Raw genomic sequence first — 26930 nt, forward strand, 5'->3', positions numbered from 1 at the left:
ATGTCCTGGCCCCTGTGAAGTCTCTCTGCAGCACAGGGGAATGTTGCTTGGCTAAAAATGACAACATTGGCCCTCATTCCGAGTTGTTCGCTCGCAAGGCGATTTTAGCAGTATTGCACATGCTAAGCCGCCGCCTACTGGGAGTGAATCTTAGCTTCTTAAAAATTGCGAACGATGTATTCGCAATATTGCGATTACACACCTCGTAGCAGTTTCAGAGTAGCTTCAGACTTACTCGGCATCTGCGATCAGTTCAGTGCTTGTCGTTCCTGGTTTGACGTCACAAACACACCCAGCGTTCGCCCAGACACTCCCCCGTTTCTCCGGCCACTCCTGCGTTTTTTCCGGAAACGGTAGCGTTTTTTCCCACACGCCCATAAAACGGCCTGTTTCCGCCCAGTAACACCCATTTCCTGTCAATCACATTACGATCGCCAGAACGATGAAAAAGCCGTGAGTAAAATTACTAAGTGCATAGCAAATTTACTTGGCGCAGTCGCAGTGCGGACATTGCGCATGCGCATTAAGCGGAAAATCGCTGCGATGCGAAGAAATTTACAGAGCGAACAACTCGGAATGAGGGCCATTGTTTCAACAAAGCGACCAGTAGTATATATAGCGGTGTCAAGTTCTGTTGCAGTGAATAGGGGAAGTGAGGGGACAACTAACTAGTAAAATATCCAATTGTTGCAGTAGTTAGTAGCATTATTGCCTCAAAACACAGAGGTCCGTGTGGAGTTTGTATGTTTTATCTGTGTTTGCATGGGTTTCTTCTGGGTGCAGCTGTTCCCTCCCACAATCCAAAAACATACTGGTAGGTTAATTGGCTGCTGAAAACAAAATTAACCCTAATGTGTGTGTGTACTCGTGGTAGGGACTATGGGGGTCATTCCGAGTTGATCGCTAGCTGCCGTTGTTCGCTGCGTAGCGATCAGTGAAAAAAATGGCTAATCTGCGCATGCGTATGCACCGCAATGCGCACGCTCGTCGTACGGGTATGAAGTCCATTGTGGTTTTGCACTGGTTCTAGCGACGATTACAATAGCACAGCCGAACGCAAGGAGATTGACAGGAAGAGGGCGTTTATGGGTGTCAACTGACTGTTTTCTGGGAGTGTTTGGAAAAACACAGGCGTGGCCGGGTGTTTGCTGGGCGGGTATCCAGCGTCATTACCGTGTCACTCGTCGCAGCAATCATCGCACAGGATAAGTAACTACAGGGCTGGTCTTGTTCTGCACAAAATGCGTTTGCAGGCGCTCCACTGCACAGGCGTTCGCACTCCTGCAAAGCGAAAATACACTCCCCCGTGGGCAGCGACTATGCGTTTTCACGGCTGCTAAAAACTGCTAGCGAGCGATCAACTCGGAATGTCCCCCATAGAGTGTAAGCTCCATTGAAGCAGGGACCGATGTCAATTGCTATAATATTATCTGTGCAGCGCTGCGGAATATGTGTGCGCTATATAAATAAATGATGATAAATAAAATAATCTGGAAGGCAGAAATTACTGCCCGTAAGGATGTATCCAGCTCTGCTACAAGTAACTGTTGCGATGCAGAATATGTGCGTGCTACGTAAATACATAAATAAGACGTTTGTTCCCGCGTGTAGTCTTGGAACGTCGTGCATATGTAATGTGTATATGTCAGTGTAAAGAGCGATGTTTCCGGCAGGCCGGAGAGATGGGATCACAGCAGCAGTGACCGGTTATTGTCTGAGAAGACGGGATGCGTTCGTCCCTTGTACGGTTTAGAACACGCCTGACGGTTTACATCTGTGTTACGAGATGTGAGGTGGATGACATATCTGCCGGGACAAATCTCCCCCAGGACAGGAGGGAGGACCGCGCAGGAAATTCCACTCCGAACTATATAAACATATAAAACACTTTAAGAGAGTACGGGCCTGATTATGAGGTTGGAGTACAGCAATAAAAGAGCCAGTAACTGCGCACCTTGGTAACACCGTGCTGCGCTGTGGGTGGGGCAGATGTAACATGTGCACCTTGGTAACACCGTGCTGCGCTGCGGGTGGGGCAGATGTAACATGTGCAGAGAGAGTTAGATTTGGGAGGGGCGTGTCCAAACTCATTTCTAAATTGCAGTGTACTGCTGGGCACACACTAAACGTTGAGTGTACCCAGTGACGGCACAATACAGCTCGCCATTCATACACACTGCACGATTGTGTGATGTATCGTTGCCCGCCATATTTAAATGCATGCCGTCGTTCTCTGAGTCATCCCAATGTGCATGCTGTATGCCAATGGGCATACAGCATGCACAACAGGACGACCCAGGGAAGGACCCGTAATCGCAGGTAGAAACTGAAGATGCATTGTCCGATTTACTGTCTAGTGTGCACCCGGCTGAGTACTCGGTGCACAGTGACCTACAGATATAATCTGGCTAGTTGGAACGCTATAGCAGGGAGACATACAGCGTGGCGTCCCTCTGCTATAACAACAAACACCCACAAACTGGTCAGCCCAGGGCCCCCCACCCAGATATATAATCCCCGCACCCCGGGTGGCGGTGGGTGCAGAGTTAATGGCATAGAAAGAGCTAATATTGTTCTTTTCAGGCAGACTACAGGTACTAGCAAGCCTGTCCTGGCATGCCGGCACTTGTGGAACAACAAGTGTCAGCATGCCCGGACATTAAGGTAATGCTTGCACGCGTAGTACGACTGTAAAGAAAATATGAAAATAACCATAAGACTCAGAAACTGAATAGTGTAATACTTTATTACACAATAATAACCCACCAATCTCTTGTCACTAGCGGACATTGTCATAGGAATACATGTGGAAGCGCTGATTGGCTGAGACTGGTCCCTGCCATAGCCACCGTTCCCACACTCTCAGCCAATCAGCCGCTGGAGGCACCGCTGCCGCCGGGTCCAGATCAGTGACTGCTGGGAAACCAGCGACATTCTATCGCGTTGACATGTCATCTGTGCCGCCATGATGGATGTCACCATGGTCACATTCCGACCTTGTTGACATTCTCGTGTCGACGTTATGAATGATATTTGAATGATACCGGATTCAGGTGAAACCTGCGACCAGTAAGTGGTGTCTGATGAATGAGGCCGGATGGAGATTCATTGCCTCTAGAAGAACATATTCCAGTGCAGCCATGACACCGGCAGATTCTGGTGGTGAGCGCGGGTCTTGGGAAGCTGGAGGGCTGCCACATGCACGGCCCAATGTGAGCGCGCTGGATTCCATCCCATCCCAAGATCACGCCGTTACTCTCCAGAGTGGCTCTCTTCTGGATTTAGGGTTGGTGACTGATTTATGAATCACCGCACAGAATATTATAACGCATCATTCCGCCGTGTGTTATTTCCCCAGGTTACAGCTCATACGTAGCGGTTATTACATTCTGTGCAGTCTCTGCTGGTACTATGGGGGTCATTCCGAGTTGTTCGCTCGTTGACGATTTTCGCAACGGAGCGATTAAGGCAAAAATGCACATGGTTCGCAGTGCGCATGCGGTTAGTATTTTAACACAAAACTTAGTAGATTTACTCACGTCCGAATGAAGAATTTTCATCGTTGAAGTGATCGTAGTGTGATTGACAGGAAGTGGGTGTTTCTGGGCGGAAACTGGCCGTTTTCTGGGAGTGTGCGGAAAAACGCAGGCGTGCCAGGAAAAAACGCGGGAGTGTCTGGAGAAACGGGGGAGTGGCTGGCCAAATGCTGGGTGTGTTTGTGACGTCAAACCAGGAACGAAACGGGCTGAACTGATCGCTATTTGTGAGTAGGTCTGGAGCTACTCAGAAACTGCTAAGAATTTTCTATTTGCAATTCTGCTAATCTTTCGTTCGCTATTCTGCTATGCTAAGATACACTCCCAGAGGGCGGCGGCCTAGCGTGTGCAATGCTGCTAAAAGCAGCTAGCGAGCGAACAACTCGGAATCACCCCCCATGAGCGCTGTAGTCAGCAGCAAACGCAGGATTTCTACAGGGGGGGTTTCCAAATGTACAGTCTCCCACTCTGCGGAACACTGGAGTAAATGCGGGAGACTTCGGGAATGGTAGAAGAACCTAGTAACAACCCTCAACATAAATTTAAACATTGGTCATTTTATCCACTGGATACTATATGGAAGACAGTATTAATATTTAACACTATAGATGGTACAGTGTATAGTATAGGTTGAATCAGACATTTAAATAATATAAATAAGTGGTCAGGAAAAGGTTAAACATACCATAATAAATAAATACACAAACATAACAGAACCAGTACTGCACTGTCTAAGCACACATTCTCCCACCTCATGGTGAGGCTCCTGTCTCTTCTTCCTGGCAGCTACTCTCCGGTCCAGTGCACTGATTAAGGACTCAGATCCACGCACACAGCAAACTTGGTAGAAGGAGCTGCATCCATTGAGCATGTGACCTCCAGTTTGGGCCCATTGCAGTTGCCCCTGGGTTAGGTGATTGTGCATGTAATTTGGAGATGACCTCAATGAGGCGTGAAGGTCCTCGCGGCGACATATTCTGACCCGCTGCGAATGGCTCTCTTCTGCAACTCTTTGGGAGACATCAGTTCATCAACTGAAGTTCTAGGGTCCGCGTCACGCAGTGCGACGGAAGCCGCAGACGCTCCCAGTCTATTGAAGATCCCAAATATGTTTCACATTACTCTGTCTCCGGAATAACTGACAGACACACGGAATTCCGGGGCTCCGACCGTGTCCGTCCACGCATGTCTCCGGTCCGCTTCCAACTTACAAACCTCCATATTCATTCATTGAGGTTATTATCTTCATTTACTAGTCTCTGCCTCATTGGCTTGTGCGATTGTCTCTGCCTGATTGGCGTCACATGCAGCCGCTGTGACCCTAAACATGGTGGGTAGCAGGCAGAGAGCTACGAGGTGGGGTGGGGGCGGACTTGCCCTGTGTTGGGTGTCCCCGCACATCTACGATCAGGTCTGAATTAGGCCCTTAGTACATCCCACCCTAACAGTACAAGTTCTAAGCACCTAGAATGTACGTTCAGAAACTGCCCAGTCTCCGGTTTGGGAAATACAGAACGTTGGGAGATTTTCCCAGGAAACCTGACGGGGACAAGATTCTCATTAAATTCCATAGAAGGGGAAAAGTTTGTTGGACACTGAGGAGCTGAGGAATGGAGCACAGGGGACGTGATGTCAGTGTATGAGCCAGAGGGTCGCAGATTCCTCTGTAGCTGCGGTGCTGACCACCACGCAGCCGGACGCATCCCCACGGACTCTGCACAGCCAGTGACTCATCTTCTGATGGGGATTTTCCTACTTGTGGATTTATCGGCATTCTTTGCAGATGAGAGATCTGTGTTATTAACCGTTACGTGTAGACAATGGGTCGTATTCAGAGATGGTGGCTATTTGTATCGCTGCGGTGTCTTTGGACGCTGCACAGATGACAATATGCTAATGCGGCAGGACAAGAGTCGCTTCCTGCCGCCATTGCAGATCCGAGTGCCGCACCTGGAGACGCAGCATGGCATCACCACATTGGGCAGCCATCGGCCGTCTCAGCAATCCTGAGCTGAGTGACCGCCCGAACTGCGCAACCCAAGCCAGTATATCTGTGTTGCCCAGAAAATGGGGCCGACACCTGGAAAGAGGATTGGGGCGCATCTGGGCATCCTCGCTAATTGCAGGCCGCACACACGCCAAGACCAGACTGAATTTTTCAGCACAAATCCGGGAATAATAGTTTTCATAAACGTGACCTGTAACATGGCGGCCGTGATACTACAGTTTCATGGTAACCCAGTACGAATAAGATAATCCTGCAGAGGAGACTCCGCTTACTGGGAGACAAAGGTCTCATCAGTCTCTGGCTACCAGAGCGTAGAATACGGCCCACTCTCTCATCATAGAGCGCGGCTATCTCTCAGGGCAGGAGACTCGCTTGCTTCTGAAAAAGCGTTTCAGGGAGATCGTGAAAGCAACATCTATGTGTGTGGCATTAAAGTGGAGTATACATAGGCTTACCATACTATCCCTTTATAGCAGGACACTCATGGATTACACAGGTTCTGCCTCCATGTCACCTGGTTTTAATAAGCCACCGAACCTGTGTAATTCATGAGTGTCCCGGTTTAAAGGGATAGTACGGTAAGCCTAAGTATACTACTGCTATGTCTGATCATTGTTACTCAGTGAGAGCTACTGTACTTATTATATACCTGGATATATCACTGTTTTTTTGTTTAGTTTTCTTCACTCAAGTATAAAACAGCTACAGAATGGGGGTAAACTGCAATCAGGGAGATCACTGCTATGTCAGGGAGTCAGGGAGATTGCTGCTATGTCAGAGAGTCAGGGAGATTGCTGCTATGTCAGAGTCAGGGAGATTTCTGCTATGTCAGAGAGTCAGGGAGATCGCTGCAATGTCAGGGAGTCAGGGAGATTGCTGCTATGTCAGGGAGATCGCTGCTCTGTCAGAATCAGGGAGATTGCTGCTATGTCAGAGAGTCAGGGAGATCGCTGCTATGTCAGGGAGATTGCTGCTATGTCAGGGAGTCTGGGAGATTGCTGCTTTGTCAGAGAGTCAGAGAGATTGCTGCTATGTCAGAGAGTCAGGAAGATTGCTGCTATGTCAGAGAGTCAGGGAGATCGCTGCTATGTCAGAGAGTCAGGGAGATTGCTGCTATGTCAGAGAGTCAGGGAGATTGCTGCTATGTCAGAGAGTCAGGGAGATTGCTGCTATGTCAGAGAGTCAGGGAGATTGCTGCTATGTCAGAGAGTCAGCGAGATCGCTGCTATGTCAGGGAGATTGCTGCTATGTCAGGGAGTCTGGGAGATTGCTGCTTTGTCAGAGAGTCAGGGAGATTGCTGCTATGTCAGAGAGTCAGGAAGATTGTTGCTATGTCAGAGAGTCAGGGAGATTGCTGCTATGTCAGGGAGATCGCTGCAATGTCAGGGAGTCAGGGAGATTGCTGCTATGTCAGGGAGATCGCTGCTCTGTCAGAATCAGGGAGATTGCTGCTATGTCAGAGAGTCAGAGAGATTGCTGCTATGTCAGAGAGTCAGGGAGATCGCTGCTATGTCAGGGAGATTGCTGCTATGTCAGATAGTCAGGGAGATTGCTGCTATGTCAGAGAGTCAGGGAGATCGCTGCTATGTCAGGGAGATTGCTGCTATGTCAGGGAGTCTGGGAGATTGCTGCTTTGTCAGAGAGTCAGAGAGATTGCTGCTATGTCAGAGAGTCAGGAAGATTGCTGCTATGTCAGAGAGTCAGGGAGATCGCTGCTATGTCAGAGAGTCAGGGAGATTGCTGCTATGTCAGAGAGTCAGGGAGATTGCTGCTATGTCAGAGAGTCAGGGAGATTGCTGCTATGTCAGAGAGTCAGGGAGATTGCTGCTATGTCAGAGAGTCAGCGAGATCGCTGCTATGTCAGGGAGATTGCTGCTATGTCAGGGAGTCTGGGAGATTGCTGCTTTGTCAGAGAGTCAGGGAGATTGCCGCTATGTCAGAGAGTCAGGAAGATTGCTGCTATGTCAGAGAGTCAGGGAGATTGCTGCTATGTCAGGGAGATCGCTGCTATGTCAGAGTCAGGGAGATTGCTGCTATGTCAGAGAGTCAGGGAGATTGCTGCTATGTCAGAGAGTCAGGGAGATTGCTGCTATGTCAGAGAGTCAGGGAGATTGCTGCTATGTCAGGGAGTCAGGGAGATCGATGCTCTGTCAGAGTCAGGGAGATTGCTGCTATGTCAGAGAGTCAGGGAGATTGCTGCTATGTCAGAGAGTCAGGGAGATTGCTGCTATGTCAGGGAGTCAGGGAGATCTCTGCTCTGTCAGGGAGATCGCTGCTATGTCAGAGAGTCAGAGAGATTGCTGCTATGTCAGGGAGTCAGAGAGATTGCTGCTATGTCAGGGAGTCAGGGAGATTGCTGCTATGTCAGAGAGTCAGGGAGATCGCTGCTATGTCAGGGAGATTTCTGCTATGTCAGAGAGTCAGGGACATTGCTCGACCCTCCAGGTAGTCAGGGAGATTGCTGCTATGTCAGGGAGATTGCTGCTATGTCAGAGAGTCAGGGAGATCGCTGCTATGTCAGAGAGTCAGGGAGATTGCTGCTATGTCAGAGAGTCAGGGAGATTGCTTGACTCTCCAGGTAGTCAGGGAGATTGGTGCTATGTCGGGGAGTCAGGGAGATTGCTGCTATGTTGGGTAGTCGGGGAGATCGCTTCTATGTCAGGGAGATTGCTGCTGTGTCAGGGAGATTGTTGCTCTGTCAGGGAGATCGCTGCTATGTCAGGGAGATTGCTGCTATGTCAGGGAGTCAGGGAGATTGCTGCTATGTCAGGGAGATTGCTACTATGTCTGGGAGATTGCTGCTATGTCGGGGAGTCAGGGAGATTGCTGCTATGTCAGGGAATCAGGGAGATTGCTGCTATGTCAGGGAGATTGCTGCTATGTCAGAGAGTCAGGGAGATCGCTGTTATGTCAGGGAGTCAGGGAGATTGCTGCTATGTCAGGGAGTCTGGGAGATTGCTGCTTTGTCAGAGAGTCAGGGAGATTGCTGCTATGTCAGAGAGTCAGGGAGATTGCTGCTATGTCAGGGAGATCGCTGCTCTGTCAGAGTCAGGGAGATTGCTGCTATGTCAGAGAGTCAGGGAGATTGCTGCTATGTCAGGGAGTCAGGGAGATCGCTGCTCTGTCAGGGAGTCAGAGAGATTGCTGCTATGTCAGGGAGATTGCTGCTATGTCAGAGAGTCAGGGAGATTGCTGCTATGTCAGAGAGTCAGGGAGATTGCTGCTATGTCAGGGAGTCAGGGAGATTGCTGCTATGTCAGAGAGTCAGGGAGATTGCTGCTATGTCGGAGTCAGGGAGATCGCTGCTCTGTCAGGGAGTCAGAGAGATTGCTGCTATGTCAGGGAGTCAGGGAGATTGCTGCTATGTCAGAGAGTCAGGGAGATCGCTGCTATGTCAGAGAGTCAGAGAGATTGCTGCTATGTCAGGGAGTCAGGGAGATTGCTGCTATGTCAGAGAGTCAAGGGGATCGCTGCTATGTCAGGGAGATCGCTGCTATGTCAGAGAGTCAGGGAGATTGCTGCTATGTCAGGGAGATCGCTGCTCTGTCAGGGAGATCGCTGCTATGTCAGAGAGTCAGAGAGATTGCTGCTATGTCAGGGAGTCAGGGAGATTGCTGCTATGTCAGAGAGTCAGGGAGATCGCTGCTATGTCAGGGAGATTGCTGCTATGTCAGAGAGTCAGGGAGATTGCTGCTATGTCAGGGAGATTGCTGCTATGTCAGATAGTCAGGGAGATTGCTGCTATGTCAGGGAGATTGCTGCTATGTCAGAGAGTCAGGGAGATCGCTGCTATGTCAGGGAGATTGCTGCTATGTCAGAGAGTCAGGGAGATTGCTGCTATGTCAGGGAGATTGCTGCTATGTCAGAGAGTCAGGGAGATTGCTGCTATGTCAGGGAGTCAGGGAAATTGCTGCTATGTCAGGGAGATTGCTGCTATGTCAGAGAGTCAGGGAGATCGCTGCTATGTCAGGGAGATCGCTGCTATGTCAGAGAGTCAGAGAGATTGCTGCTATGTCAGGGAGTCAGGGAGATCGCTGCTCTGTCAGGGAGATCGCTGCTATGTCAGAGAGTCAGAGAGATTGCTGCTATGTCAGGGAGTCAGGGAGATTGCTGCTATGTCAGAGAGTCGGGGAGATCGCTGCTATGTCAGGGAGATTGCTGCTATGTCAGAGAGTCAGGGAGATTGCTGCTATGTCAGGGAGATTGCTGCTATGTCAGATAGTCAGGGAGATTGCTGCTATGTCAGGGAGATTGCTGCTATGTCGGGGAGATTGCTGCTATGTCAGAGAGTCAGGGAGATCGCTGCTATGTCAGGGAGATTGCTGCTATGTCAGAGAGTCAGGGAGATTGCTGCTATGTCAGGGAGATTGCTGCTATGTCAGATAGTCAGGGAGATTGCTGCTATGTCAGATAGTCAGGGAGATTGCTGCTATGTCAGGGAGATTGCTGCTATGTCGGGGAGTCAAGGAGATTGCTGCTATTTTGGGTAGTCAGGGAGATCGCTTCTATGTCAGGGAGATTGCTGCTGTGTCAGGGAGATCGCTGCTATGTCAGGGAGTCAGGGAGATTGCTGCTATGTCAGGGAGATTGCTACTATGTCAGGGAGATTGCTGCTATGTCAGGGAGTCTGGGAGTTTGCTGTTATGTCATGGAGATTGCTAGACTCTCCGGGGAGTCAGGGAGATTGCTGCTATGTCAGGGAGATTGCTGCTATGTCGGGGAGTCAGGGAGATTGCTGCTATGTCAGGGAATCAGGGAGATTGCTGCTATGTCAGGGAGATCGCTGCTATGTCAGGGAGATTGCTGCTATGTCAGGGAGTCAGGGAGATTGCTGCCATGTCAGGGAGTCAGGGAGATTGCTGCTATGTCAGGGAGATCGCTGCTATGTCAGGGAGATTGCTGCTATGTCAGGGAGTCAGGGAGATTGCTGCCATGTCAGGGAGTCAGGGAGATTGCTGCTATGTCAGGGAGTCAGGGAGAATGCTGCTATGTCAGGGAGTCAGGGAGATTGCTGCTATGTCAGGGAGTCAGGGAGATTGCTGCTATGTCAGGGAGTCAGGGAGATTGCTGCTATGTCTGGGAGTCAGGGAGATTGCTGCTATGTCGGGAAGTAAGGGAGATTGCTGCTATGTCAGGGAGATTGCTGCTATGTTAGGGAGATTTCTGATATGTGAGGGAGTCAGGGAGATTGCTGCTATGTCACGGAGTCAGGGAGATTGCTAGACTCTCCAGGGAGTTAGGGAGATTGCTGCTACCTCAGGGAGTCCCCCTGACAAGGGTATGGCTTATTAGGTCGACAGTATCTAAGTCGAACCTAAAAGGTCGACATGACCAAAAAAGGATGACACACCCAAACGGCAACATGTATTTTAGGTTTTTGGGGTGTACATTTTTAACTTTTAGCACATGGACCCCCAATTAGTGTACTGCGTCCCCTCACATGCTTCGGTCAAGGTTACCATTCCCAGTCATAGTCCACATTAATGGTAGAGTACGAATAAAAATGCAAAAAACTAATGTCAACCATATGCTTTGTGTTGTGTCAACCTATTGAATGTCGACCGTATACCCCCTGACAATCAAGTGTGATGGCAAGTATGAAATGCTCCCCATCCAGTCCTGGCTTAGTTTGTAAGCGTAACCAGTGTGTGATGGGTATCCGGATGACAGGTCGAGAGTCAATAGGTCGACACCATATAATCGACATGACAATGGTTGAAACAGCATATGGTCGATACAATTGTTTGCCAATTTTTTACACTTTATCATACTTTACCATCCACGTGGACTACGATTGGGAACGGTAACCCACCCGAAGCATGGCGTGGGGACGCGCTACACTAATTTGGTGTCACTACGTCCACCTCTCCTCTCTTACAAGACCTTCACTGGCTCCCCTTCCCTTTCAGAATCCATTTCAAGCTTCTCACACTTGCTTACAAAGCCCTCACCCACTCCTCTCCCATCTACCTCTCTGACCAGTGGCGGATCCAGGGGGGGGGGGCACTCGGGCCCGTGCCCCCCCCCTGTCGTTTGTGCCTCGGTCCCCAGTCCCCCCCGTCCGATCCCCCCCCCCCCCCCCCCGGCGCCGCACAGGGAGATGACGGGCGCCTGCTGAGATTGTGTTACCAGCGGGCGCCCGTCTCCCTGTGCACAGCGGCATCCGGAGGCAGAAGCTGAGTACTGAGCTCCTGCCTCTGGCGCTGTCACTGTGCGGCGTGCGCTATGGGAGAAACGTCTCTCTCATAGTGCTGAGGAGAGGACGCCAGGAGGAGGAGTACTGCAGCGGTCTGGAAGCGGGAACGGCGCTTGGTATGTTCTCTTTTCTCTACCTCGGTGCAGCGGGGGCATCTACTGGGGGCAAACGAGGGGGGACATTACTACTGGGGGCATCAACAAGGGACAGTACTACTGGGTGGGGGGGCATTACTACTGGGGGCATTATTACTGGGGGAGCATCTACTGGGGGCATTACTACTGGGGGGCATCAACAAGGGGCATTACTACTGGGGGGCATTACTACTGGGGGCATTATTACTGGGGGGGCATCTACTGGGGGCATTACTATTGGGGGGTCATCTATTGGGGGCATTACTACTGGAGGCAGCTACTGGGGACATTTTTCCTGGGGGCCATCTACTGGGGGCATTATTACTGGGGGGCATCTACTGGGGGCATTACTACTGGGGGGTCATCTATTGGGGGCAAACTCCTAGGGGGCATTACTACTGGGGGCAAACTACTGGAGGACATTATTACTGGGGGGCATCTACTGGGGGAAAACTACTGGGGGACATTATTACTGGGGGCATCTACTGGGGGCAAACTACTTGGGGACATTATTACTGGGGGCAAACTACTGGGGGACATTATTACTGGGGGCCAATTACAAAGGGGCTAACTACTGGGGGCATACTACAGGAGGGAATTACTACTGGCGGCGTAACTACAGGGGCATTACTACTTGGGGGCTAAACTACAGGGGGGCCAAACTACTGGGGGCTTAACTACAGGGGCCAAACTACTGGGGGATAACTACAGGGGCCAAACTACTGGGGACATTACTACTGGGGGCTAAACTACAAGGGGGGCATAACTACAGGGGCTAAACTACAAGCAGGCAAACTACTGGGGGCATTACCACTGGGAGGCTAAACTAAAGGGGGGTAAACTACTGGGGTCATAACTGCAGGGGCATTACCACTGGGGGCATAACTACTAGGGCGCTAAATGACTGGGGGCATTACTACAAGCAACATTACTACTGGGGGCAATACGGGCATTGCATAAGGGGCACCACTACTATGGGGTCTATGTAAGGGGCACTACCAGTACAGTGGACATTGCATAATGAGCGCTACAACTGTGGGCATTGTATAAGAAGCGCCACCTCACATGCACCGAAGCCGCACGCAAATGTACTTGCCCCTTCCATGGTGCCCCCCCTATCATTTTCTTCTGGATCCGCCACTGTCTCTGACCTTATCTCCCTTTACACTCCCACCCCTCCTCTTGACTCTGCTAATGCCTGTCACCTTTCCTGCCGACTTCCTCCCACTCCTACCTTCAAGATTTCTCACGTGCTGCACCACTTCCCTGGAATTCCCTACCTCTCCACCTCAGGCTCTCCACCTCTCTACAAAACTTCAAACGTGCTCAAGACCCACTTCTTCCCCAAACCCAGCCAAATCTCATCCTAACCCTCTGTTCTACACTCTCTAAGTACCCCATCTGTGTCACCCCTGTCTGTCTACCCCTCCCCTTTAGAATGTAAGCTCTCATGAGTAGGGCCCTCAGATTTAGGAATGCAACGATTCCTAAATATGATCTATTCCTGATACTGATAATAATATAACGCTGCGTTAGACAGCTGACAATGCCAGTAACACCGTGTAACTGCCTGGATGTGGGAGCGTCGCCTCCATCCCGCTCACAGACACTTCCAGCCAAATCTATATTTATTTTACTTCTGGTTTTTGTTTTTTCTTGAAATATTTGGACGTTCTTTGCTGGCGTGCGAGGAATCCCGTCCCCATGTGACACATTCTTTCTCCAAATATTTATTACCAATGATCACTTACATAGATATCAGGACACTTCCAGAATGAAGCAGTTCTCCTCGTTCCGGCAGTGGTGTAACATTGGCGTAACATTCTCAGTGTTGTCTACTCAACAAGTACACAGGGGGGGGGGGGGGGGGGGGGCTGTTCATGCTGGAACTTATTTCCTGTAGCAAAGGGGCAGATGTATTAATTCTGGAGAAGTGATAAAGAAGTGATAAGTGGACGGTGATAACGCACCAGCCAATCATTATGGGTTTGAAAAATGACAGTTAGGAGCTGATTGGCTGGTGCGGTATCACCTTCCACTTATTGGAAAACCTCCTAAATTAGGAGATGCTGAATGCATGATTACTATTTGCATTTATTATGACATAACGGTGCTGTTATTGGACACGCAGGTGGTTTTATCCCTGCAATATAGAGCAGACATTCAGTGATCCCCTAATGTTGGCCCTAATGCTTCTCATTGTAGCGCAGAGCAGCCAGATCAGAGTCTGCGCTCAGCCACAGGGCCCGGATCAGGTGCGGGGATGTTAGCGAGTCCAGTGGCCGCACACTGGGGCTCATTCTGCGCTGGGAGCAATCCATACAGTGGGGCAGCTGTACGCCGGGACAGAGCACGGTGCAGGGCGAGGGGTGTAAGCGTGGCGTGCAGCCAGCAAGCTGGCAATGATTATATAGTCGTGATGTTGACACTGGAATGTTGAATTTTACCATGTCGACATTTAAAATGTTGACATCCTACTAGGTTTCGACAAATTATAATTTGCTCTCGTTTATCTGAATCTGTGTCATCTGCTATTCGTCTCACGCTAATGCCGCTGGGCGTGCTATAGAAGATCTACAGTTATTAGACAGTCAATAGGGCAACCACGTATGGTCGGCAGGCAATAGGTCGACAGGGTGTAAAGATCAACAGGTAAAAAAGGTAGACAGCATCAAAAGGTCGACGTGGAAATGATTGACATAAAAAGGTTGACTCGTGTTTTTAAAGTTTTTTGGTCATTTTCATCACCTTTGACCCCTGCTAGTGGTAACGTAGACCCTATTTTTGGTATAATATACCGTGTCGGTAAAAAGTTTTACCTTTACTTACTGCCTCAGGGCCTGATCTGGATTTGTGCGTAAACCCGATGGTTTATGTTCAGATCCAATATTTGGGGTTCTGCGCTTGTGCACGACCCGCTCTGCGCTTTTGTGGGGTGGAGCAGTGGCGGTGACCGAGACCGTTCTACAAAATGAGAGCGTGTTGTCCCTGTTTTGTCGGTGTGGCGACCCCAGAGTCCGCATGGTCAGGTGCAGACTCTCTGTACAGCCAGTCTGAGTACGTTTCGGCCTACGTAGACCTTCAGACGCAGCATACGCTGGCAGGAGGCGTTTTTTTCCTATGGTCGCCTTCCTTGCAGCTCTGCAATACCGACCCCATCAGCAAAAGGCCCTTACTGCCCTGTTTACTTTATATCTCATTTCATTGCAACGCTAAAGTATTTCACATCAGCTGCATCTGCAAAGTGATGGGGTCTCTGTTATAGCTGAGAAATGTCGCCACCTAGTGGTCATATCAAACCACATCAAAATCAATTCGCTTTTCATTGAACAATTGATTATAAGACTTGCACAGCTTACCTCGTAGCTGTTACACATTGAAACTGGTTGTTCTGTTGAATTAATAATTCTAATAATGGAAAGCAATCTGACATTTTAGATTTAAGTATTTAAAAATAAAAAAACTTGGCAATTTTATTGTAATCATTTTAATTTTTTTACAAAAAATTTTTAATTGCCCTTTTCTTTGTCTCTGACGCCCGTTTTAAGTTCAACGCAGAGATCAGACCCAGGTGTCAGCCGGTGACCATAAATGATATTGTGCTAAAAATGATATAGAGGCAACATGTGTAAAGTATGATTTTAGCAATGACTGTCTACCTGACAGTGTTAGTACATACTGTGGTTTATGGTGTGCTCCCGAATCGCTCAGCTGGGCGCAGTCCCTGTCTTTGACCCCTCCGTGTAACGCCGCACACAGGTGTCTGCGCAGCACAGCTGGACTGGAAATATACATATCTCAGAGTGATTGACGGCTCGTTGTGGCATTCCTGGTAATTCCGGGAACGACTGCCCTCTGGCCTCTGTACTGTCAGGACAAATATGCATATAGATATGTACATGGGAAATAATCTGATTTATAGAATTTATTTATCAGGCCTGGTGCACAGTGCGGGAACGCCAGCTTAGCATAAATTATTCCCCCGCTGAGGGTAAATCCAGTGGAGGGCCGCAGAAACGGGGCAATCCTTAATCCCTGGAATGACAGCTGGATTTCCCAGGGGTAGAATATTACAGTAGATATTTTCCTTGGTCTTCAGTCGTCTCCTTGTGCTCTAATGACATCCATGTATGACCCCGCGTCTCAAGTTATGTCCCTGTGGGCCCTGCACAAACATATCTGAAAACCATTATAGGACCCTTTATCATACAGGGATGGATGTGAGCGCAGCTGACATCACTGATCGCCGTGACTGCGCAGCTAGCGGAGGCCTCTTCAGTCTCTCACTAACTTGATGGGTCAATGGGGTCCTTTAAATCTGGGAACTGGGCGAGAGACTGATTTCATTAATATTATAATTGGTCTCTATGAAGGGCCCGCATGTGTAACTAAATACAGAAAGCATTTTTATATTATCGTAATCTTTTCATGTAGCCGCAACATATTCTGCAGATCTGTACAATAGCCTGATGCATCAGTGCCTGGTGCGAAGGAGCTTACAATCTAATTTCCCTACCTGTTAGATAAGCAGGTACAAAAGCCTTAGCTGAAAATCTGGAAATGCAAGTAGTTTGTATCTTAAATAGACTTTGGGGGTCATTCCGATTTGATAGCTAGCTGCATTCGTTCGCTGCGCAGCGCTGAGGCAAAAAAAGGCACTTCTGCGCATGCGTATGCGGCGCAAAGCACACGCACGACGTACTATTACAACGAACGACGTAGTTTCACACAGGGTCTAGCGAAGCTTTTCAGTCACACTGCTGGCCGCAGAGTGATTGACATGAAGAGGGCGTTTCTGGGTGTCAACTGACCGTTTTCAGGGAGTGTCCGATGCCAGGAAAAACGCAGGCGTGGCTGGGCGAGTTTGTGGCGTTAAAACAGGAACTTAACAGTCTGAAGTCATCGCAAGCGCTGAGTAGGTCTGGAGCTACTCTGAAACTGCACAAAATTATTTTGTAGCCGCTCTACGATCCTTTCGTTCGCACTTCTGCTAAGCTAAAATACACTCCCAGTGGGAGGCGGCATAGCATTTGCACGGCTGCTAAAATTAGCAAGCGAGCGATCAACTCGGAATGACCCCCTTTGCTACTTGCATATACAGTATAGCCGGCTCGATAGGAAGAATGATCGAAACTGCTGCATCTAAACTCGTCACATTCAAATCAATCTCGACGGATTACAACCCCCATCGTGACATAATTACTGAACTTGGTGAAAGTTAATAAAATTAAAAAAAAGTTGTGGTTTCTCTCTAATACGGACTTAGGGGTCTATGTCAGTGGTTCTCAAACTGTGCGCTGGGTGCCTCAGGGTATTTGGAGGGGTGCCCTGGGTTGGTGGTCCAGGACCAATTAAAATTATTTACAGTCATTGTAATGGGCAAAACCAGATCTGGTGGCTGCTAATCATAACCTATGTGGACAAACAAAAGTGAATCCCGTCCCTCACCACACAGTGGAACCTAAGGATGACATAGAAACACAATGTACTTAATTGAATAGATTTTTTGTGAATTCCTCAATGAGAAACTTTTGGCCTAGGGGCGCAGTGAAAAAAATTCTGATACTCTAGGGCGCAGTGACTCAAGTGTGGGAACCGCTGGTGTATGTATTATGTCTTGGAGAGAGATAAAGTGGATGGAGATAAAGTATCAGCCAATCAGCTCCTGTCATTTTTCAAACACAGCCTGTGACATGGACATAGACCCCTTAGGTATGAAACCCAGAGAATCAGAATATGGGCAATGACAGTTTTATTACATTTACAGGATTTCAGACTCGCACTGAGAATGTCGTCACTGTAATACTGAGAGGGGAAAGGGATGGGGCAGGGGGTTTGTACATCAGGCGGCCAGGTACGTCAGATGGCCAGGTACGTCAGGCGGTCAGGTGCATCAGACAGTCAGGTACGTCAGGCGGTCAGGTGCGTCAGATGCATCAGACGGTCAGGTACGTCAGGCAGTCAGGTACATCAGACAGTCAGGTACGTCAGGCGGTCAGGTACGTCAGGCAGTCAGGTACATCAGACAGTCAGGTACGTCAGGCGGTCAGGTACATCAGGCGGTCAGGTGCATCAGACAGTCAGGTACGTCAGGCGGTCAGGTACGTCAGGCAGTCAGGTACGTCAGGCAGTCAGGTACATCAGGCGGTCAGGTACGTCAGGCGGTCAGGTGCGCCAGGTATATCAGGCGGTCAGGTACATCAGGCAGTCAGGTACGTCAGACAATCAGGTACATCAGCGGTCAGGTGCTTCAAACGGTCAGGTATGTCAGGCGGTCAGGTACGTCAGGCGGTCAAGTACATCAGGCGGTCAAGTACATCAGGCGGTCAGGTACATCATGCGGTCAGGTACATCATGCGGTCAGGTGCGTCAGGCGGTCAGGTTCGTCAGACGGTCAGGTACATCAGGCGGTCAGGTACATCAGGCGGTCAGGTACATCAGGCAATCAGGTACGTCAGACGGTCAGGTACATCAGCGGTCAGGTGCTTCAGACGGTCAGGTATGTCAGGCGGTTAGGTATGTCAGGCGGTCAGGTACGTCAGGCGGTCAAGTACATCAGGTGGTCAGGTGCTTCAGACGGTCAGGTACATCAAACGGTCAGGTACGTCAGGCGGTCAGGTGCGTCAGGTACATCAGGCGGTCAGGTACGTCAGGCGGTCAGGTGCGTCAGGTACATCAGGCAGTCAGGTACATCAGGCGGTCAGGTACATCAGGCAGTCAGGTACATCAGCGGTCAGGTGCGTCAGACGGTCAGGTACATCAAACGGTCAGGTACGTCAGGCAGACAGGTGCGTCAGGTACATCAGGCGGTCAGGTACATCAGGCAGTCAGGTACGTCAGGCGGTCAGGTACGTCAGACGGTCAGGTACGTCAGACGGTCAGGTACGTCAGGTGCGTCAGGCGGTCAGGTACATCAGGCGGTCAGGTACATCAGGCGGTCAGGTACATCAGGCGGTCAGGTACGTCAGGCGGTCAGGTGCGTCAGGTACATCAGGCGGTCAGGTACATCAGGCAGTCAGGTACATCAGCGGTCAGATGGTCAGGTACGTCAGACGGTCAGGTACATCAAACGGTCAGGTACGTCAGGCGGTCAGGTGCGTCAGTTACATCAGGTGGTCAGGTACATCAGGCAGTCAGGTATGTCAGGCGGTCAGGTACGTCAGACGGTCAGGTACGTCAGGTGGTCAGTTAGTCAGGTGGTCAGTTAGTCAGGTGGTCAGGTGCGTCAGGCGGTCAGGTACATCAGGCTGTCAGGTGCGTCAGGCGGTCAGGTACGTCAGGCAGTCAGGTACATCAGGCGGTCAGGTGCTTCAGGCGGTCAGGTACGTCAGGCGGTCAGGTGCTTCAGGCGGTCAGGTACATCAGGCGGTCAGGTACGTTAGGCAGTCAGGTACATCAGGCCGTCAGGTGCTTCAGGCGGTCAGGTACGTCAGGCGGTCAGGTACATCAGGCGGTCAGGTGCTTCAGACGGTCAGGTACGTCAGGCGGTCAGGTACATCAGGCCGTCAGGTGCTTCAGGCGGTCAGGTACGTCAGGCGGTCAGGTACGTCAGGCGGTCAGGTACGTCAGGTGCTACAGGCGGTCAGGTACATCAGGCGGTGAGGTACGTCAGGCGGTCAGGTACGTCAGGTGGCCAGGTGCTTCAGGCGGTCAGGTACGTCAGGCGGTCAGGTACATCAGGCGGTCAGGTACATCAGGCGGTTAGGTACGTCAGGCGGTCAGGTACATCAGGCCGTCAGGTGCTTCAGCCGGTCAGGTACGTCAGGCGGTCAGGTGCTTCAGACGGTCAGGTACATCAGGCGGTCAGGTACGTCAGGCGGTCAGGTACATCAAACGGTCAGGTACGTCAGACGGTCAGGTACATCAGGCGGTCAGGTGCTTCAGACGGTTAGGTACGTCAGGCGGTCAAGTACATCAGGCGCTCAGGTACATCAGGCGCTCAGGTACATCAGACGGTCAGGTACATCAGGCGGTCAGGTACGTCAGCAGTCAGGTACATCAGGCGGTCAGGTACATCAGGCGGTCAGGTACGTCAGGCGGTCAGGTACGTCAGGCGATCAGGTACATCAGGCGGTCAGGTGCTTCAGGCGGTCAGGTACATCAGGCAGTCAGGTACGTCAGCAGTCAGGTACATCAGGCGGTCAGGTACGTCAGGCGGTCAGGTACGTCAGGCGGTCAGGTGCTTCAGACGGTCAGGTACATCAGGCAGTCAGGTACGTCAGCAGTCAGGTACATCAGGCGGTCAGGTACATCAGGCGATCAGGTACATCAGGCGATCAGGTACATCAGGCGGTCAGGTGCTTCAGGCGGTCAGGTACGTCAGGCGGTCAGGTACATCAGGCGCTCGGGTACGTCAGGCGGTCAGGTACGTCAGGCGGTCAGGTACATCAGGCGATCAGGTACATCAGGCGGTCAGGTACATCAGGCGGTTAGGTACGTCAGGCGGTCAGGTACATCAGGCCGTCAGGTGCTTCAGGCGGTCAGGTACGTCAGGCGGTCAGGTGCTTCAGACGGTCAGGTACATCAGGCGGTCAGGTACATCAGACGGTCAGGTACGTCAGGCGGTCAGGTACATCAAACGGTCAGGTACGTCAGACGGTCAGGTACATCAGGCGGTCAGGTACATCAGACGGTCAGGTACGTCAGGCGGTCAGGTACATCAGACAGTCAGGTACGTCAGACGGTCAGGTACATCAGGCGGTCAGGTGCTTCAGACGGTCAGGTACGTCAGACGGTTAGGTACGTCAGGCGGTCAAGTACATCAGGCGCCCAGGTACATCAGGCGCTCAGGTACATCAGACGGTCAGGTACATCAGGCGCTCAGGTACATCAGGCGCTCAGGTACATCAGGCGGTCAGGTACATCAGACGGTCAGGTACGTCAGCAGTCAGGTACATCAGGCGGTCAGGTACGTCAGGCGGTCAGGTACGTCAGGCGGTCAGGTGCTTCAGACGGTCAGGTACATCAGGCAGTCAGGTACGTCAGCAGTCAGGTACATCAGGCGGTCAGGTACATCAGGCGATCAGGTACATCAGGCGGTCAGGTGCTTCAGGCGGTCAGGTACGTCAGGCGGTCAGGTACATCAGGCGCTCAGGTACGTCAGGCGGTCAGGTACGTCAGGCGGTCAGGTACATCAGGCGATCAGGTACATCAGGCGGTCAGGTGCTTCAGACGGTCAGGTACATCAGGCGGTCAGGTACGTCAGCAGTCAGGTAAATCAGGCGGTCAGGTACATCAGGCGATCAGGTACACCAGGCGGTCAGGTGCTTCAGGCGGTCAGGTACGTCAGGCGCTCAGGTACATCAGGCGCTCAGGTACATCAGACGGTCAGGTACGTCAGCCGGTCAGGTACGTCAGGCGGTCAGGTACGTCAGGCGGTCAGCACGCAGAAAGCCTCTGGAAACATGAAACTGGAGGGTGTAGGTTGCATAATGCCATCTATAGGTCCCATGTTTTATCAGTTAGTTAGAATCTAACTATAATGGTCACCTAATTCCATGCAAGGGACATAAGGGGGAATTCAGTTGCCAGCAAAGGGTGCGAATTGCCGTAACCGCAGCATTTAAACACCAGCAACAGCAACCGGACTCTCACCCGTCACCCGACGAGCTCAATGGCAGATTAGCACAAGAGCGCTCACTACCCTATGGGGCAGCAAACACTTTTGTGCGAGATCGGGCTGTCGTACAGCACAGATATTGTCACTCTGATGTGGCCGGGCGAAGGGATTCACCTACAATTGAATTCCCCCCTTAGTGATATTCCTAACAATTCATAGTGACTTTATGGGACATTAGGAAGTTCCTAGGGGCTGGACGGAATGAGGAGCGACCTCGGACATTCCGGAACAATAAGCAAATGTGATATTATAGGGTAAATGTATCAATTCTGTTGCTAGAGATAAAGTGGAGAGCAGCCAATTTGCTTGTAGCTATCATTTGTCTAGCACAGTCTGTAAAATGACAGTTAGAAGATGGTTGGTTGCTGTGGGCAACTTCGCCACTTTATCTCTCTCCAAGGCTTGATACATCTCCCCCTATAACTCTAATGAATTGGGTAATTTCAAATGTTTTCAGTGCAAATCTGGAGTTAAACTGTTGTAACGCGTTCCCGTATTTATGGGTGATGGGAAAATTATTTTGCTATGTTGTTGTTGTTGTTGTTGTTGTTGTGTATTGTTTTCTGAACGTTACATTGTAGATTTGTTTTGAGCGACATGAATAAGCTTTTGGAAGAATGGCTCAATGCTGCCAACCACTGGCCAGATGCGGTACTGCAGCAGCTCTACTTCCAGAAAGTTATTTTCACTCTTCAGCTTCTCCAGCACAGAAATGACATTTTATATTTTCTTTCCTCCTGTGTAGTTACAGAAGAGATTAACGTGCTGCAGTCCCTGACCCTTCACTCCAAGGAGCTGGTTAATGTCTCGCTGAGCGCAGAACGCTCCTGCCTCTCGTTAGATTTGGGTCAGTACTCTACTCTCAGCATCGCCACCAGGACGGCGTTTGGAGACAGGTAAGCGAGGCGGTAAAACGCTTGGAGCCTGATTTACAGTAAGCGCAATGTAAAGATGTGTCGTGATGCAAAATGGACAAACGGCATTGTGCGTCAATTTGGCATCCAGTTTTAGAGTTGCACGCAGATAGGACGCGGAATCTGAGACGCTGACGCCATGTTTTCCACATACGAGATCACAGTTTAAAGCTGAGACAAAAAAAAAAAAACAGTTGAGCCACACCCACATTTTTATCGCCCCTCACTATTACCTCCCCCAGGTAGTCCCTGACTGTCAATCACTTTGCCAATAAAGCCATACTGCGAGCGACATCACAGAGGTACCGTGGGGCTTAATCGCTCAACTTAGTAAATATCGCCATTACGTACATCCCTGAATCAGGCCGAAGTGTCACAGTGATGTCACCGGTTTGGTGCAGCGAAGCGCCACAGAACGGCGAAAGATGCGCGCCGCGGTCCCACCATCACTTTACATCAGTACATTTTCCTCTAGGACGATAGGAATCTCGTTCTTTTCTTTTTTTCTGCGTTACTTCCAGCCGCCATGTTTAACCCTTCGGTGTGCTTCCTCCCTTGCTGTAGCTTTGCGGATGAGCTTTCCGTGCTGATGAGGCTGCGCTCGGCTCTGCAGGACAACGCCAATATCGTCACCATCTTGAGTCTGCACGGCCAGGTGCTGTTCCAGATAAGAATGAACCCCAGCGTCTTAATATTCATCTCCAGCCGGTGCGGGCACTACGAGTGAGTATGACCTCATAGCCTCGCGGCGTGATATTATCCGTCTTATAATAAGATCTGTAGAATTCTAGAACATCTAGAACATTGTAGAGAAATCTATGTTTAAGCATTATCTGTATATGGTAAGGGAGCTGGATAAAACACTAACCTACGTTGTTGCAGGATAGTTTATAGATTAAAGTCAGTGCCAGGGAAATGAGAGATGGACTTTCTGGGAAATGTGGCAGCATGCTGTGAGCAACTTCTGAATAATATTGGCAAAAACAAAACTGCTGTGCCATTAAAGGGAACACAAGGTAGTACAGGGCTCTCTCACTTACAGCATGCGAGAATATAAACATGCGCCAGTGGGGCTTATTAGCATACCGTAATGCCGCTGTTCTCCGTTGATCGTTCTTTGTCCCAACAGATTTCCGGTCTCTACGCTCACTGATGGAAATTGGCACCGGCTGGCGCTCTCTATCTCCGCCAAAGGCGTGGCTCTCTATGTGGACTGCAGACTGGTGGAAATGCTCCCTTGGTCTAACTTTTTAGGGCTGGGGGTCAGAACTGATGGGATACTGATGCTCGGTGGTCTTATTGACCCGTATGAGGTTCCCTTTAAGGTAACTAAACCTCTCAGCTGCCTCAGAGACATCAATAAATATATTATTTTGTATTTTCAGCACTGGCCGGGCGCCAGTTACTGTCCTGTATTCCTATTTGCTTATAAGATATTGGGGGTCATTCCGAGTTGATCGCTAGCTGCCGTTGTTCGCTGCGTAGCGATCAGTGAAAAAAATGGCTAATCTGCGCATGCACACGCACCACAATGCGCACGTGCGTCGTACGGGTATGAAGTCTTTTGTGGTTTTGCACTGGTTCTAGTGACGATTCCAATCGCACAGCCGAACACAAGGAGATTGACAGGAAGTGGGAGTTTCTGGGTGGCAACTGACCGTTTTCTGGGAGTGTTTGGAAAAACGCAGGCGTGGCCGGGTGTTTGTTGGGCGGGTATCTGACGTCATTACCGTGTCACTCGTCGCTGCAATCATTGCACAGGATAAGTAACTACAGGGCTGGTCTTGTTCTGCACAAAACGTGTTTGCTGCCGCTCTGCTGCACAGGCGTTCACACTCCTGCAAAGCGAAAATACACTCTCCCGTGGGCGGCGACTATACGTTTGCACGGCTGCTAAAAACTGCTAGCGAGCGAACAACTCGGAATGAGGGCCATTGTCAGAGTCACTATGAAATAAGCAACGTACAGTATATGTGGTTCCCCCCTAACGCTGCTCGCTAGGGAGAGGAGGTTTTATATTGCACGGCTGTGCACCGGGCCCGTTGTACTGAGCTGCCGCCATATCTCCGCGTGGGAGTGCTGCGCACTATAGAAGAATCTGGCGCAGGAGGGAATATAATGGGGCCCATTTATCAATGAGTTTTTATAAATGGTGCTCCAGCCAATCAGCTTCCAACTGTCATTTTCCCAAACAAATGACAGTGGGGAGCTGATGTGCGGGAATACGTCCCTGCGTACACAGGCCCTCATTCCGAGTTGTTCGCTCGCTAGCCGCTTTTCGCAGCAGTGCACACGCTAAGCCGCCGCCCTCTGGGAGTGTATCTTAGCTTAGCAGAATTGCGAACGAAAGATTAGCAGAATTGCGAATAGAAATTTCTTTGCAGTTTCTGAGTAGCTCGAGACTTACTCCTACACTGCGATCAGTTCAGTCCTTTTCGTTCCTGGTTTGACGTCACAAACACTCCCAGCGTTCGTCCAGACACTCCCCCGTTTCTCCAGCCACTCCCGCGTTTTTCCCAGAAACGGCAGCATTTTTTCACACACACCCGTAAAACGACCAGTTTCCGCCCAGAAACACCCACTTCCTGTCAATCACACTCCGATCACCAGAACGAAGAAAAAACCTCGTAATGCCGTGAGTAAAATACCTAACTTCTTAGCAAATTTACTTGGCGCAGTCGCAGTGCGAACATTGCGCATGCGCAGTTACCGGAAAATCGCACCGATGCGAAGGAAAATAACGAGCGAACAACTCGGAATGAGGGCCACAGACAGTTATCCCTGTATTTTGTTTGATGTAAATATTACACAGGGGTTTTTAATCTCCTTTTTCTGTGAAGGCCAGTCCCTACTTCTGAAAGGGATTCCTGACAGAGCTTTGCGCAGCACAGATGGCGTTCTTCATTACAGAGAGCGCTACGTGACGCCGTTATGAGTATAATATGTCATACTTGTATGTGAGGGAAAATATACCACATGAGAGACATCAGTATATTGTGGGGAGTCACACACTGCAGCTGTGTACAGTCAGGACGGCCCGTAGCGAGTGAGGCGGAGAACACGGCCATTGTCTCACGTCTGTCTCCTGTCTGCGCACACAGAAACAACATGACACAGGCAGTCTCTACGCACATAATGACTCTCTATGAAAATAGTCCCATTTACATTCTCCGCAGTCCCGGGCACGTCTTAGGAATGCTGCGGCAGCCACATTAAACACAGCAGTAAAATGACGTCGCTGTGTGAGTTATGTGTGTGTGATACCGCGGCGCGCACCGTTGTGCAGCGCTTGTCTGGGGCTCATACTGCTCTGTGTATAGATTATGTGATGCAATGGACCCTCCGGGGTTCAAGGGCAGATTCATCAAAGCATGGAGAGAGGGATAAAGTACCAGCCAATCAGCTCCCGTCGTGTTACAGGCTAAAATGACAGGTAGGAGCTGATTGGCTAGTGCTTTATCTCTTTCCGCTTTATCCCTCTCTAATCAGTCTTAGTACATCTGTGCCTATGATAATGAGGATTCCACAAAGGCATTTTTTAGAATTTCCTGTAACTTGTGCGCGCACGGAATAACGCTGTACTGCGGGGACGGGATAGTAACGTCATTCTGTATTTGCTGACCGTAGGGGTCCCTCCAGCAGCTGGTCTTTGTGATGGGAGATCCAAGGGCCGCAAGGCATTACTGCACCAACTACAACCAGACCTGCATCAGCGGTTTCCAGGCTGAAGAGTTTTATAATCTGTCTCTGAGTGAACGCCCGAAACTCCCGGATCCTGGTCCCAAGGTAACGACGCAGCGTCATTCGTGCCGACTGTTGGAAATGATGTGTGTGCAGGTGTTGATGGTTCACGGGTATATAGGCAACACCAGCAGATAACTCAAATTATGAACAGCGCAGTTACTTACCCATTGGTGTTGGTTTATTTATAGAGAGCAGGTACAGCCGCACTCACTGGAGTGGAGCAGAGCTGAGGGGAGTGGGGTTTCATACATCTGCAGATGAGTAGCGATGCAGGGGTGTAGTATGGTATGCCGGCGGCCGGGCTCCTGGCGACCAGCATACCGGCGCCGGGTTCCCGACCGCCGGCATACCGACAGCGTGGCGAGCGCAAAAGAGCCCCTTGCGGGAGCGCGCCACGTTATTTATTCTCCCTCCATGGGGGTCGTGGACCCCCAAGTGGGAGAAAAAGTGTCGGTATGCCGGCTGTCGGGATTCCGGCGCCGGTATACTGTGCGCCGGGATCCCGACAGCCGGCAAACTGAAGACCACCCCACGGTGCAGGGATGTGGAACAGCTTTACAGAAGATAATAGCAGGTCTCTTGCTAGCTAAGTGGAATACAACACAGTCTCCCATGGTAAAAGCATGATGTCCCCTGCACATGCTCAGTAGTGATCTTGGTGGCCATCTTGGGATAGGGCATGAAGCCTCCCCTGAGAACAGAAAGACTGGAGTTTGTATAGTTGACTCCTCTTTCAACACCGACAACACTTCCTATAGGCAACGTCTAGAACATATGGG

The 26930-nt window shown here is 50.4% G+C and overlaps 1 protein-coding gene across 1 annotated transcript in view; it reads left to right on the top strand.

Moving 5' to 3' along the window:
* LOC134948044 (collagen alpha-1(I) chain-like) overlaps positions 1 to 26930 on the top strand; it is a 327117-nt gene that overhangs the window by 102494 nt on the left and 197693 nt on the right. Inside the window, exons 2-5 of the mRNA XM_063935802.1 lie at positions 22239 to 22389; positions 22972 to 23130; positions 23537 to 23732; positions 26035 to 26193. Coding sequence (XP_063791872.1) covers positions 22239 to 22389; positions 22972 to 23130; positions 23537 to 23732; positions 26035 to 26193 — 665 coding nt within the window. The remainder of the gene's footprint in view (positions 1 to 22238; positions 22390 to 22971; positions 23131 to 23536; positions 23733 to 26034; positions 26194 to 26930) is intronic.

Source organism: Pseudophryne corroboree, chromosome 8 (assembly GCF_028390025.1).
Source record: "Pseudophryne corroboree isolate aPseCor3 chromosome 8, aPseCor3.hap2, whole genome shotgun sequence".
Taxonomy (NCBI): domain Eukaryota; kingdom Metazoa; phylum Chordata; class Amphibia; order Anura; family Myobatrachidae; genus Pseudophryne; species Pseudophryne corroboree.